The following is a 14169-nucleotide window of genomic DNA, read 5'->3' as shown; positions in this document are numbered from 1 at the left end:
CATAAAGTTAGACCCTTTTCTGTTCCTCCAGTTTCCATGAGTAGACAAGTAGATATCTACTGCCCCCCAGGTGCTTGTGATATATCATACCCATCTGCTAGAACTGCTGCTTCTTGTACCTTAGAAGCCATACAGTCTGGCAGGTGTGACCAAATAGCTATTGGGAAGCTACTTTGAAATTCTTTCAGTATCACTTGCCCTCTCACATTCTTAAAACTTTGTTCTAACTTCAGTGATTGAAACCATCAGTCCCACAGTATTTCTTTTCCCCTAGCAAATTCTACAAACGTCGCAGTTGATCTTTTCTTTAAAGTCCGAAATTTCAACTGGTATGCTTCAGGGACAAGCTCATAAGCATTAAGTACTGCAGCTTTAACCATCTTATAATCTGTTCTTCTGAAAGACAAGAATAGACGTCCATAGCCTTCCCAATGAACACACTTTGCAAAATGAGTGTTCATATGTCCTTTGGACATTTTGGTTGGTTAGCCACCTTTTCAAGATAAAATCGCTTTCAACCCCATCTTCAGTGAATTTAGGCAACAGACGAAGATTCTTTGTTATATCAAAACTCAGGATGGGACTTAATTCCTCATCCAAACTACTTTCACTCCGTATCCTAAGCTTTTCTCTAGCCAGTTCATACTATTTAATTTCTTCCTCTCCTTGAAATTCAAGTTTTCGCATTTTCATTTCTTTTGCTCTCTTTCTCCTTTTTTTCCAACTCGAGCTTTTTCATTTCCATTTCTTTTTCCATCTCAAGTTGCTTCATTTCTTTTCCCTTTTCAAGTTCAAGCTGCTTCATCTGCAACAGCAATTCAGTTGAATTAGCTGGAATTCAATTTGGATTCACTATTGCTTCTTGCCTTGGTTAATTGTTGCAGGTTACAAAGGGATAAATCTTCCCTCTCCAGAAAAGTCTTAGCAATTGACAAAGCCATTCTGCTTTTCAATCAGTATAGCAAAATTCACAGAAATTTCAAAAACCTTAACCACAGCAAGTATCAGCACTTGTATTTCTCTGTGGATCAGAGATCCCGCAAGAGCCCCCGATTTATGTTATAATCCTTGGCCAGACCCAAGGGTGTGAAGGGGCTGGGGGGGGAGAAAGAGACCCAGTTAGGGAACCAATAAAGTTTTGTTTAAAGAGGATAATGGTTGAGGTTCAAGACATCTGCTTTTGGAATAAAGCCACAAAATTCCACAGGTTTTGAAGACATGGACCAAAACAAAAATTGACCATACAAGTTCAGGAAGGTAAAACAATTTACAACATGTATCTTATTCTCTAATATTCAGACTAAGTATGAGGTACCTGTGGTGTGTTTGGCCACGAACTATGGTCAAACACACACTACAGAATTCAGATGCAATCAAGGCAGAGTCCATGGATTTCTCAAGAACCCACCCAGACATCAGTAAACGCCAAGTCAAACAAACAATCTTATTGAAATTCTGTCTCATGAAGGATTCCCAGCTTCAGCATCAAATATCTCTCCTTGGAATTCTCTCCAAATGTCACTACCACTCAGATGGTGTTAACAATGGCCCACCTCACAGGGTTTCAATCTCGCCTTCCCAAATCCTTCTTCATGGATTCCTGAGTACAATCAACACCAACTCACAAGCACACATGCAGATCTATGGCTGTGCCAACCAGAACACCACTGCTCCAAAGGTGTATCTTTGCCCCAATGGCCCTCTTCACTTAAAGTCTGCTCCCCGCAGCTCTTTCTTTAACTTAACTGGGACTTGTTTCTGTCCCTTTTGTTTCTGTGGCACTTGTGGGCTGACAGACTCCCCAAAACTGACTGACCCTTGAACTAATCTGTGGACTTATCAAAACACTCCCAGAGGGTCCAATGCTTGTTAGTAGGCAGAAACCAATTTTACAGGCATTGGAACATCTGTACCTTAAAAGTTACTTTTTCCACAGGCTCCTAATTTAACACCCACAAAGTGGAAAGAGTTCCAATCTAACAACTCTGACACCCCTTAATAAAGTACGATATTGGGGAAAACATTTATATTAAAAATGCAAAAAGGGCACCTTAGCAGATGAATAATTCAGCCATTTGCTCTGTGAAATTAGGTTAAAGATCATATATTTACCATCGAGAACTTCTTCCGGCAAATCAGACACATCAGAATCGATGTTTGTCAGGTTGTAAAGGTCAAAAAGCAGATAGTTTGCCAATTCTCTACACCCCTCATTATATCTGCTATCAATACCTGTAAAAGAAAAAAAGTCAATTAGAAACCACACAAAGAAAACTTGTCAATGTCTAACATGCAATTGGTACTCCAAACCATTTAATGTAATAAGGGTAATGCAATATTAGAACCACTGCTTTGTTTAATATGTGTTGATGATCTGGAATTGGGTATTGAAGGCATAATTTCAAATTTTGCAAACGACAGAGCTTGGATCCGTAGTAAACAGTGAGAATAGTAGCAGATTTCAGGTCAGTGACAAACTGATGAAATGGGCAAATACAGGGCAGATGAAATTTCATGCAGAGAAAACGTAAAAAGATGCATTCTGAAAGATGAAGGAGGAGATGCAACCAAGGGGGAGAAACTCGGCAGAAACAGACTGGTGAGATCACATATACAAATCTCTGAAGGTGGAAGTTGATAAGGCCCTTAAAACAACAAAATATACCAGAAACACTCAAAGGATTAGGCAGCATGTGTAGAGAAAGAATCAGAATTTCAGGTCATTGACCTGTCTTTAGAGCCCCTGATTAGGAGAATTTCCTGTCAGGGTTACTGCTGAAACATGAAAAGCTTTGCCAGAGAGGATGACTGAAACAGAGACCACTGCATCCTGCAAGGAAAAAGAAAACTAAAATCTGAAGCAGAGAAAGATACAGGACTGAGGAAAGATAAGGAGTGAAGTTAAATCTCGGATTGCTCCAGCACAGACACGATGGGCCAAATGGCCTATAAAATAAACACTTGCAATTCTAATCTGAATTTCCAGAGGTAAAAAAGCAAGTTCTATTATGTTGGCATGGGACAAAGCGATGTTACGCAGACATTGCAAGAATATTTGTGCGTCTGTCAAAGTAAGAGAGAAAGCGTTAAATCAGTTTTCGCCATACTCATGGAACAATAACTAGATATATCTCAACAAGTCAAGCAGAAACGTACAGATGACCAATTTTTATAAGTCATAAAAATGTAAACAAAATCTTGGATTTTTGTAACATTGTAGGATTGTAGAATGCGTACAGCAGAAGAGATACCATTCAGCCTGTCACGTCCAAGCAAAAAAGAAGTCTCTGCAGCAACTCAGCCAGACCCACTCCCCCCACCTTTTACCTGTAGCCTTGCAATTTTTTCACTTCAGACGCTTATCCAATTCCCTTTTGAAAGCCATGATTGAATCTGCATCACCACCAGGTTTACCCAGGTTTTAAGAATATAATATAGATGGTGAAGGGTGATTTGATTGAAGTATTTAGGGCTTTGAAAGGAATGGTTAGGGTAGAGAAGAGCAAAACTTTCAGTTGGTGGGTAGTCTATCGAAAGGAGACATAACCGTAAAACGAGAGCCAGAGAAGTTAGGAAACACTTCTTCTTGTAAATGGTTATAAAGTGTAGAACTTTCCCTCAAAAGAAGGAGGGAATTGAGTCAAAATCGATTCCTGATTTTAGCTAACCAAAGGTATAAGGGATAAGGGATGTCGAGCCATGATCTCTGAAAGGCAGAACAGGTTCCAGGGGATGGATGGCCCACTACTATTCCTATGTCCCTTTAACAAGCCACTGTGCTCCTTCATTCCAACATATACATTTTTCAGTATCATGGACCCCACTCAAAATACAATGATGGCTGGTGGTAAGTTACTAAGCATAAGGAAAGTTTCACAGCAATGTTGTTAAGTTATCCAAGATATCAATCTTACACAACTTTAATTTCATAGTATGTCTCACATAGGGAAACATCTGTGACCACTTGGTTCATTATTTGGTTTAATATTGTTACATTCTATTGATAACACTTCCATCCCAGAAGCACATACAGTCTGTGTACCCATGTTTGACATAATCAGCATGGAGAGAGGTTGGATAGACTTGGGTTGTTTTCATTGGAGCAGAGAAGACTGAGGGGGGCGACCTGATCGAGGTGTACAAGATTATGAGGGGCATAGACAGGGTGGATAGGGAGCAGCTGTTCCCCTTAGTTGAAGGGTCAGTCACAAGGGGACATAAGTTCAAGGTGAGGGGCAGGAGATTTAGGGGGGGGGGAATGTGAGGAAAAACTTTTTTACCCAGAGGGTGGTGACAGTCTGGAATGCACTGCCTGGGAGGGTGGTGGAGGTGGGTTGTTTCACATCCTTTCAAAAGTAACTGGATGAGCACTTGGCACATCATAACATTCAAGGCTATGGGCCAAGTGCTGGTAAATGGGATTAGGTAGTAGGTCAGTTGTTTCTCACGTGTCAGTGCAGACTCGAGGAGTCGAAGGGCCTCTTCTGCATTGTGTCATTCTGTGATTCACATTCACAGCTAGTTAATATTTTGGTTGCAGATTATGGGAAACAAAAACCTAATTCAATCTTCCTCGAGGCTTTTTAATTTTGCATTCTACCTTCTAGTTCTCCAATCACAATTTTAGCTTGTGTCCTGTATTTAATTGTCATTATTTATTTTACCATGCTCACTTCACAACTTTCTTGTTTCTAATAAAAAGTGATGAAATCCATAATACAAAATTAAAATAAATGCATTATTTATGCAAATGGAATTAAATAAGACCTCAATATTGCAAATGAGACTTTTTTGCATTACTGAAAGGGATTATTGTTGCAGTAGTGGCAGAAGAACACTAGAACAGAAGAAATAAGAGGAGTAGGCCATTTAGCCTCCAGCCTGCTCTGCCATTCAACAAGCTCTTGGCTGATCTTCTACCTCAACTCCAGCGTTAGAGCTTATCGATACAGACTTGCTTTTTATGGGCAGTCAGACAGCAGGTACATACAATAAGGAATGACCACTTTCAGGTAGTGATCACAGGAGTATCAACAATGTAGGAGAAACCCTTCTCATCAACGGCACGGAAACTGCAGCTTCCGAAAGAATCAAGATTCACCATAGAATACAAAGGGAGAAAATCGTTTCATTATGAGGACATCTCCATGGCTCATATTTGAGTCAGAGGTTTTAAAAGAATGGGGTAGTAATGCTAAATATTATTACTAGGGACACTGCCATATCACCATAGAGGTGAATCAAGGATCTGCAGCGCTGAGGATTCAGGCACAATATGGAATGGATCTCAGGCTCCAGCTGCATTTTGGAGGTGGTCAAGTTTGTGGGAGAAATAAAGTGAAATTAATCTAACATAATGACAGGAGGTTCTATGAACTGAGGAATGGTCTAAAATTTAGGAAAATTCAGGGAAGAGGTCTGAGCTTGGGAGCATTGTACGTACCCACCTCCACTTTTCCCATCATAGCAGTTTCTATCTTTAACCCTCTGTGTTAAGTCATTTAAGAGTAAAAGTAAAATTAATAGAGAGAACATCACACAGAATCGTAAGTGTGCACAACTCCCTAAAGGAGACAAAAAGTTGGCCAACACACTTAACACAAATTTCCATAAATAACCAAAACTTAATTAATTTACATAATTTCCAAACTAAAGTTGAAGAGAATGTGATTACAAATGATTTTTCTTTTCTGATTGTCAAAGAAATAATGATCACAACTGTTGCTTATCACAGGTGTGGAAGTTATAACAGCATTTGTGAAATAGAGCCTTGAGTATCTAAACTACAGTTTATTTTCAAGTTTTTCTGAAATAGAAGAAAAACTCAAATCTGATGGGCTAATGTCTCTGCCCTTACCTTGAACAAGAATTATGCTGAAAATTTTACAAATTGGATACAAGGATATGAAGAATTCATTGATGTGATTCAATATCTGCTCCCAATTGTTGAGGTACAACTAACCAGGTCTTTTAGATATTCAGACCTTAAAAGTTAAAACTGCAATTAAGGGAAAATAAATGGCTAAAAGTTTAAAATAACACGAGTATTTTTGACTTGTTAAACCTTGTTTAAATTATTTTCTAAATCAGAAATTGCAATTCCGGGGGAAAAAAATGGCAATTTCTTCCCAAATCATAGTGATCATAGAGAATCACTTGTATAGTTTAACAGCACCAACCTGAACTCTCATAACAAAGCAGTGCATATGTTGAAAACTGAATATGAATTGAACTAATAAATGCCAATTCCATATATAGGGGAGACAGTGACACAGTGGTAATGTCAATGAACTAGTAATCAAAAGACCCAGATTAATGGTTCAGGAACACATGTTCAACTTGGCAGCTGGTAGAAGTTAAATTCAAATAATAAATCTGAAATATAAGGCTAATCTCAGTAATGGTGACCATGACAACTATTATTGATTGTCATAAAAACTGATCCAGTTCACCAATGTCCTTTAGGGAAGGAAATCTGCCATCCTTACCTGGTCTGGCTTACATGACTCCAGACCCAGAACAATGGGGTTGACTCTTAACTGCCCTCTAAAATGGCCTAACAAACCACTCAATTCAAGGGAAATTAGGGATAGGTGACAAATATGTGCAACTCCCACATTCCATGAAAGAATAAAAAAAAAGCAAATATTCATAGCAATAAACTACCACAGCACCAGAACAAAAGAAAACAGAAAACAAATACTGGAGTAACAGAGCAGAGGGATGCATGCAGCCCAAGTAGGGGCAGTGGCAGAAACAAACAGGAGGTTCAATCTGTCTCCAAGAAACCTGGCAGACTGCCAAAAACAAGGCCATAAACAAGCCAGCTTGGATAGGTTACATCAGTACAATACAAACAAACAGAGTCAGGCAGAGACTTAAATGGAGCGCTTGGAAGTGGCCTCCATGGAGAATAAAAAAAGCACTGAAGAGGTTTTTAAACAGAAGGGTCAGTTAGCTAGAGAAGTAGCATGAAAAAAAAGGGGGGAAACCGGAAATAAGTAAGAAAACTGTGGATAGATGCTGCAAAGTTAGGAACTGTAGATCACGGCATACAAGTCGACCAGTGAGGATTCCAAAAAAAAATCCTGGGATTTTTTGGGACCAGTGAGGATTTCAAAAAAATGGGACTGACTTATATGCCAAGTTTAAAATATGTCAAGGCAAGCAGAAACAAGGATGTAAATACTCAGCCTTTCCTCCATTAGGAAGCACTGAAAAACCGTGCCGTTTGTGTGGGAAGATGGCAAATTTTGGGGAGGAGGAATAGGTTATTTGATAAAACCAGTTTGTTCTGATGTTTTGTGATACTTGTGCCTGTGCTAGAAGAATAAAATAAATCACTTTCCTCACATCTAACTGCACCCAAAGGAAATGAGAGATGTTAAATTCTATTGCAAAAATACAATTTTTTTCTTCCTATTACAATCTACCAATAGGAAAACAACATTAGGGACCGATCTGTATTTGACTAATTAATGCACAAGTAATTCCATAAAATCTCATGCTCCTAATTTCAAATCAATTAAAATGATACACAGTTAACATAAACGCTTTTCATTTATTACTACAACACAAAGACTCTTTCTAGGCGCAAATCAAAACAACTCCAATTGCCCTTAAGGCATTTCTACTGCCCACCAGTGCCCCAGCTCAAGTTTCAGCAAATAACATGATCCCTGCAAAACAACCACAGGTTACAGCAATCCCCAGAGCCAACGTGATAAGACATATACATGCTACACATGCAGCTTTGCCCACTGGATAGTTTTAAAGTTTGCCCTAAAATAGTGAGAAAGATGTTAATAACCATAACAAAATTTAACATACATTTTATTGTAGATGCCTTAGATTGCGGCACATAAGACCCACCATTAAAGATGATCTCACCCCCAACTTTTTTTGCAAATGAATTTTCTCAGTCCACCTGGACGATACCAGTTTCAAAAGCATCATTTTTTTTTTAAATGTTGAAATGCAGTTTGACTGTATTTAATTCTATCACCCCATGGGGAAATATCACAGAATTTTATCGTTACATGAAAAAATGATGACTAAACAACTTAAAAATAAATAATTTATTGAAACCATGTCAATAATGTATGCTAAATGTCAACTTTTTCAGCAACAGGGCAAATGGGTCCAGCGTAAATGGTTATCTACAGACATGTGAACTAAATTAAAAAGTTAATACAAGCCAATTTGTGGTGTCTGTACACTCAACCAAATATGTTATTTTCCACAGCTTGATGCACTGAATTGACATCCAGACTCATCCCAAATATTCGTTTCTAGTTTCCTTAAAGTCAGTCATGACCTTGACATGAAAGCAGCTTGTTGGTTGAAAGAGCAAACCAAAATAAGGAGAGAAATGAGTCATAGCAAAATCTGTTCCACAGAGTATGATACGTACTATTTTTTTCAACTCAACTGAATGGGGAGAAAGGGCAAGATTTTGGTACTGGTTAACCCAAGAATGTGCTTGGAGTACTTAACCAAAAAGTTCATTTTTATAAAAAGACATTTTTACTGCCAAGGGAAGTGAACATTTTCGCCAACTTGCTTGGCGACTAAATAGCTACGTCATTGTGGTCAAAGCTTGGATACAGAATACAGGCCCGAAACATACCCAGAATGCAGAGAATTCCATCAGATTTTGGCTTGCTGCTGTAATTCAGGATATTTTGAACTTGTCGAAGACGGCTGCAGCTACAAAACAGAACACAGAAAATATGACCGGTTATTTCAACTATTTCATATTTAATAGTCATAGAAACTATTAAAAGGGATAAATTCATACTGCAGTTATTGTACAGGAACAAAGGAGGATATACCATATCCAAATCTTAACATAAAAATAGAGTTGGGGCAGAGTGTTTTGAAAACTGTCTGAAAATTAAAAATTGAGTCACTTTCCAAACTTGTCTACCTGGAATTACCACAGGTTAGAATTTGACATTTTGTGTAACCCAGGACAGGAGGGCAGTTAATTTAAACAGCTCTGATTTCTCCTCACACCATCCGTCTATAAACAGAAAGGTATTTTGGTTTGCTCCCTCCTTTATAAACTGTGACATATTTCCGACCCCCTTCAGTTTTGGTGTGATCCAATTTCAATTAACAACCCCACAGCATACTTGTAATAGGATGAACTCCGAGGTTAGTTTACTTGCATACGCTCAAAAAAGTGTGGTTGGGGGGCTAGAGGAGGAGGTCGCAACATAGCCCCCTGGGCTATGTAGAAGAGGGATTGAGAAAGACAGATTTACAGGGGAAAGGCCACAGAGAAAAGAATTGGCTCATGTGTGTCCAGAGTCCAGATTCAAAGTCCAATGAGGTGTTCCTTCAGAGGTCAGCAGGCCTAAAACCGATGCTGTATAATTGACTTTCCCAATGGAGTTGACTTTTTACTTCATACGAGGAGAGGGCACACAGATTTGAATCAGTCTTGTAGGCGATGGCACACTAGTTCTTGTAGGAACAGCGTAGATGGGGCCAAGTATTCCATCTGGGCAGAGCCCCTTTTCTGCGCTGCTTTTTGAAGATGGTAAAATTGCAAACTGGAGTTTTTCAGTACCACGAGGCAATATTACTGGTTCCACAAGCTAGGCCCATGTCACATGTCTTCCACCCCTTCACTCTGACTTTCAGACTGTTCCAACCATTAAGACTTGAAAGGAAGGTTGTGGGCCCTTTGTCCTCACAGACAGATTGTCAGTTGGTGCATTTGCATGTACTGGAAGCTAAATATGCACAGGGCCCTGTTCTTTGCAGACATAAAGAACAGGTACACACATTGCGCCTGCTTCAGCTAAATAAAACAAGTGACAGTCATTCGCCAGCTCATTCTTTGGGGCAATGCCTTGACAAATGAGGATCAAGCGACCTGGCTTAAATTTCAAGCAAAGCTTGGCAGCTAACTGTCAGTTACCATCACTGGTGCATTCTCCATGGCAACTCCACTTGCCAACCAATCAATACTCTTTTCACATACAGAATAAATTGTTTTCCCCTTATATTAATAGCCTTGCAAGTGTTCTGATGAATGCAGGTTGCAAAGCTTGGACGTCTCTTTTTTTTCAACAATATGCTAAATCAGATGAATTGACTCAACTCCATTGCAGTAGCTGGTTGCTTGTTATTGCCTGCCAAGACACCAGCCAACAGAAGTTAACTGGCTGAAAACAGAATAAAGCCACCCTAGAACTCCAACTGCATAGATGCATACAGAACCAGATGTGGTCATCTCCATTACTCTGCTGACTGGCTGAGTTAATAGCTGAACCTCAGACCAGAAAAAGTGCCAGGTTTGATCGCTAGTCTGTAATTAATTCACTCACTGATTGGAAGCTGGAATAACACGGAGGCCTTAGCAATGACTTAGTACCCCTGGGTTGAGAAGAAGCTAAAGAATGTCAGATTCACATGTCTAGTAGAACTGCACTTGTGTAAATTTCAGGCAAGAACAGACAGGGGTAGACTGCTGGTCACTTGAAGAGTTAACTCACATCTGTGGAACAAGACCAATAGAATAAATAGCAGAAATAGGAAATAAAGAAGGATATTTATCAAGAGTATAGCACAAATGACACTAAGAGGCAAGTTAAAACTTCTATTTACATGGTCCTTTCATGTCCTCAGGACATCCTAAACCACTTTATACATTTTATGCATTAAGTTGCAGCTGCCAATTTGCAAACTAATAAAAGGTCCCACAAACAGTAAATGAGACAAATTGACCAGTTAACTTATTTTGGTTCTGCTGGTTGAGGACAGCAGGGGAACTTCTCTACTCTACAGATAGAAGGAAGTAATGAATAGCTTAAACTCAGACATCATCTGAGTCATTCATATCAATCAAAGTAACATTTCAACCTATGCACTGAAATTATTTACATTTATTTCAGTCTTTCATACTCATATCTGATTTTTAACCTACTGATTATCAGGGCTGATATAATGCAAAATTATCTAATTTATATTCAAGATATTTAATTAAATATATTTAGGAATGCAGATTAAAAGCATTAGACAAACTTAAAATCCCAGTATCCTTCAAATACAATATTATGTAATAAGTTTGAACTTTCAACTTTTTTTCCCCATGTGTTTAAGGTTAGAAACACAACTTAAGCTATACTTCAAAGATTTTTACTTGTTCTCATTTTTAAGCTTTTTTTCAAATCATTCATTTACAGGATGTGCGTGTCCCTGGCTAGGCCAGCATTTCTTGTCCATTCCTAATTGCCCTCAAGAAGTAGTGGTGAGCTCCTATGTGGTGTAGGTACACCCACAGTGCTGTTAGGAAGGGAGTTCCAGGATTTTGACCCACTGACAGCGAAGGAACGGCAATATATTTCCATGTCAGGATGGTGAGTGACTTGGAAGGGAACTTCCAGGTGGTTTCCATATATCCGCTGCCCTTGTTCTTGTAGATGGCAGTGGTTGTGGGTTTAGAAGGTGCTGTCTAAAGAGCCTTGGCGAGTTCCTGCAGTGCATCTTGTAGAAGGCACACACTGCTGCCACTATGCGTCAGTGGTGGAGGGGTTGAATGCTTGTGGATGGGGTGCCAATTAAGTGGGCTGCTTTGTCCTGGAAAGTGTCAAGCTCCTTAGGTGTTGTTGGAGCTGCACTCATCCAGGCAAATGGAGAATATTCCATCACACACCTGACTTGTGCCTTGTAGATGGCAGACAGACTTTGGGGAGTCAGGAGGCAAGTTGCTCATCGCAGGATTCTTAGACTCTGACCTGCTCTTGTAGCCAGTGTTTATAAGGCTAGTGCAGTTCAGTTTCTGGTCAATGGTAACCCCCAAGATGTAGATCATGGGGGATTCAGCAATCATAATGTCATTGCAAGTCAAGGGGTGATGGTGAGATTCTTTCTTGTTGGAGACAGCCATTGCCTGACACTTGTGTGGTACAAATGTTACTTGCCATTTGTCAGCCCAAGCCAGGCCTTGCTGCAATTGGACATGGACTGCTTTAGCATCAGAGAAGTCATGAATGGTGAACCTTGTTCGCTGATGATCACACATCCTCATTTCTGACCTGATGATGGAAGGAAGGTCATTGATGAAGCAGCTGTAGATGGTTGGACCTAGGACACTACCCTGAGAAACTCCTGCCGTGACACTCTGGAACTGAGGTGATTGACCTCCAACAACCACAGCCATCTGCCTTTGTGCTAGGCATGAATCCAACCAGCCAAGAGCTTTTCCCGATTCCCAGTTTTGCTAGGGTTCCTTGATGCCACACTCGGTCAAATGCTGCCTTGATGTCAAAGGCAGTCACTCTCACCTCACCTCTGGAATTGCGCTCTTTTGTCCATGTTTGAAACAAGAGGGAAATGAGGGCAGAAGCTGAGTGACCCTGGCAGAACCCAAATTGAGCTTCAGTGAGCAGGTTACTGCCAAGCAAGTATCGCTTGATAGCACGGTTGATAACCGCTTCCATTACTTTACTGATGGGGCGGTAATTGGCCAGGTTGGATTTGTCCTGCATTTTGTGCACAGGACATACCTGGGCAATATTCCACATTGCTGGGTAGATGCCTGCTTTGTCACTGTACAGAACAGCTCAGCTAGGGGCACAGCAAGTTCTGGAGCACAAGTCTTCAGTACTATTGCCAGAATATTGTCAGGGCCCCTAGCCTTTGCAGTATCCAGTGCCTTCAGCCATTTCTTGATATCATGTGGAGTGAATCGAATTGGCTGACAACTGGTATCTGTGATGCTGGGGACCTCCAGCGGAGGCCAAGATGAATCATCCATTCGGCACTTCCTGCTGAAGATTGCTGCGAATGCTTTGGCCTTATCTTTTACACTGATGTGCTAGGCTCCTTCAACTGAGGGGTATATTTGTGGAGCCTCCTCCTCTAGTGAGTTGTTAATTGCTCACCATTATTCATGGCTGGGTGTGGCAGGACTGCAGAGCTTAGATCTGATCCCTTGGTTGTGGAATTGCTTAGTCTATCACTTGCTGCTAATGTTGTCTGGCATGCAAGTAGTCCTGTGTTGAGAGCTTCACTGCTCATTTTTAGGTATGCCTGGTGCTGCTCCTGGCATGCCCTCCTACACTCTTCATGAAACCAGGATTGATCCCAAGTCTTGGAGGTAATGGTAGAGTGGGGAATATGACAGGCCATGAGGTTACAGACTGTGCTTGATTATACTTCTGCTGATGGCCCACAGCGTCTCATGGATACACAGTCTTGAGTTACAAGATCTGTTTGAAATCTACTTCATGGGGTCCAGAGTCGATGTTGAGGACTTACAGGGTAACTCCCTCCCGACTGTACATCACTGTTTTGCCACCTCTGCTGGTAGGACAGGACATACCCGGGGACGGTAATGGTGGCGTCTGGGACATTATCTGTAAGGTATGATTCCACGAGTATGACTATGTCAGGCTGTTGTTTTACTAGTCTGTGCAACAGCTCTTCCAATTTTGGCAGAAGCCTCCAGAAAGGAGGACTCTGTAGGGTCAACAGGGCTGGGTTTGCCATTGTTTCCAGTGCTTAGCTTGATACCGGGTGGTCCGTCCTGTTCATTCCCTTTTATTGACTTTTTAGCGGTTTGATATGACCGAGTGGTTTGCTGGGCCATTTCAGTGTTAACCATGTTGCTGTGGATGTGGAGTCACATATAGGCCAGACCAGGTGAGGACGGATTTCCTTCCCTAAAAGGGCATTAGTGAACCTCATGGGTTTTTATGACAATTGACAATGGTTTCATGGTCATGATAATTCCAAGTTTTTACTGAATTCAAATTCCACTAGCTGCCGTGGTGGGATTTGAATCCAGATTCCCAGAGCATTACCCCAGCTCTCCGGATTACCTGTAACAATACCACTATGCCACAGCCTCCCCACAGCTATGATTTTTAGATCTTTACAGCTTCACAATTGTGCAAATGCATTAATATAGATAGATGTGCCAGGAGAATAAAAGTGAGTATTGGAGAAGTTACATGAAACAAGTAGAAAGCAATATCATTTTTTCCAAATATAAGGTTACATCAGGAACAGAGTTATTCATTTAATTTTCATGTTCTGGGGACCCAGGTTCTAATCCCACCATGGCAGATGGTGAAATTTGATTTCAATAAAAACTTGGAGTTAAAAGTCTGATGATGACCACAAAACTATTTGTCAATTGTCGTAAAAACC

The 14169-nt window shown here is 40.4% G+C and overlaps 1 protein-coding gene across 2 annotated transcripts in view; it reads right to left on the bottom strand.

The window, feature by feature from the left end:
* Nucleotides 1-14169, bottom strand: part of dnaaf9 (dynein axonemal assembly factor 9) — a 237916-nt gene that overhangs the window by 206783 nt on the left and 16964 nt on the right. For both annotated transcript variants that reach the window (XM_041190151.1, XM_041190158.1), the window contains exons 2-3: nt 8630-8709; nt 2113-2232 (exon numbers count right to left, since the gene is read on the bottom strand). In XM_041190151.1, coding sequence (XP_041046085.1) covers nt 2113-2232; nt 8630-8709 — 200 coding nt within the window. The remainder of the gene's footprint in view (nt 1-2112; nt 2233-8629; nt 8710-14169) is intronic.

The sequence above is a fragment of the Carcharodon carcharias genome, chromosome 1 (assembly GCF_017639515.1).
Source record: "Carcharodon carcharias isolate sCarCar2 chromosome 1, sCarCar2.pri, whole genome shotgun sequence".
NCBI classification, from domain to species: Eukaryota; Metazoa; Chordata; class Chondrichthyes; order Lamniformes; family Lamnidae; genus Carcharodon; species Carcharodon carcharias.
This window is presented reverse-complemented; position numbering and strand designations above follow the sequence as displayed.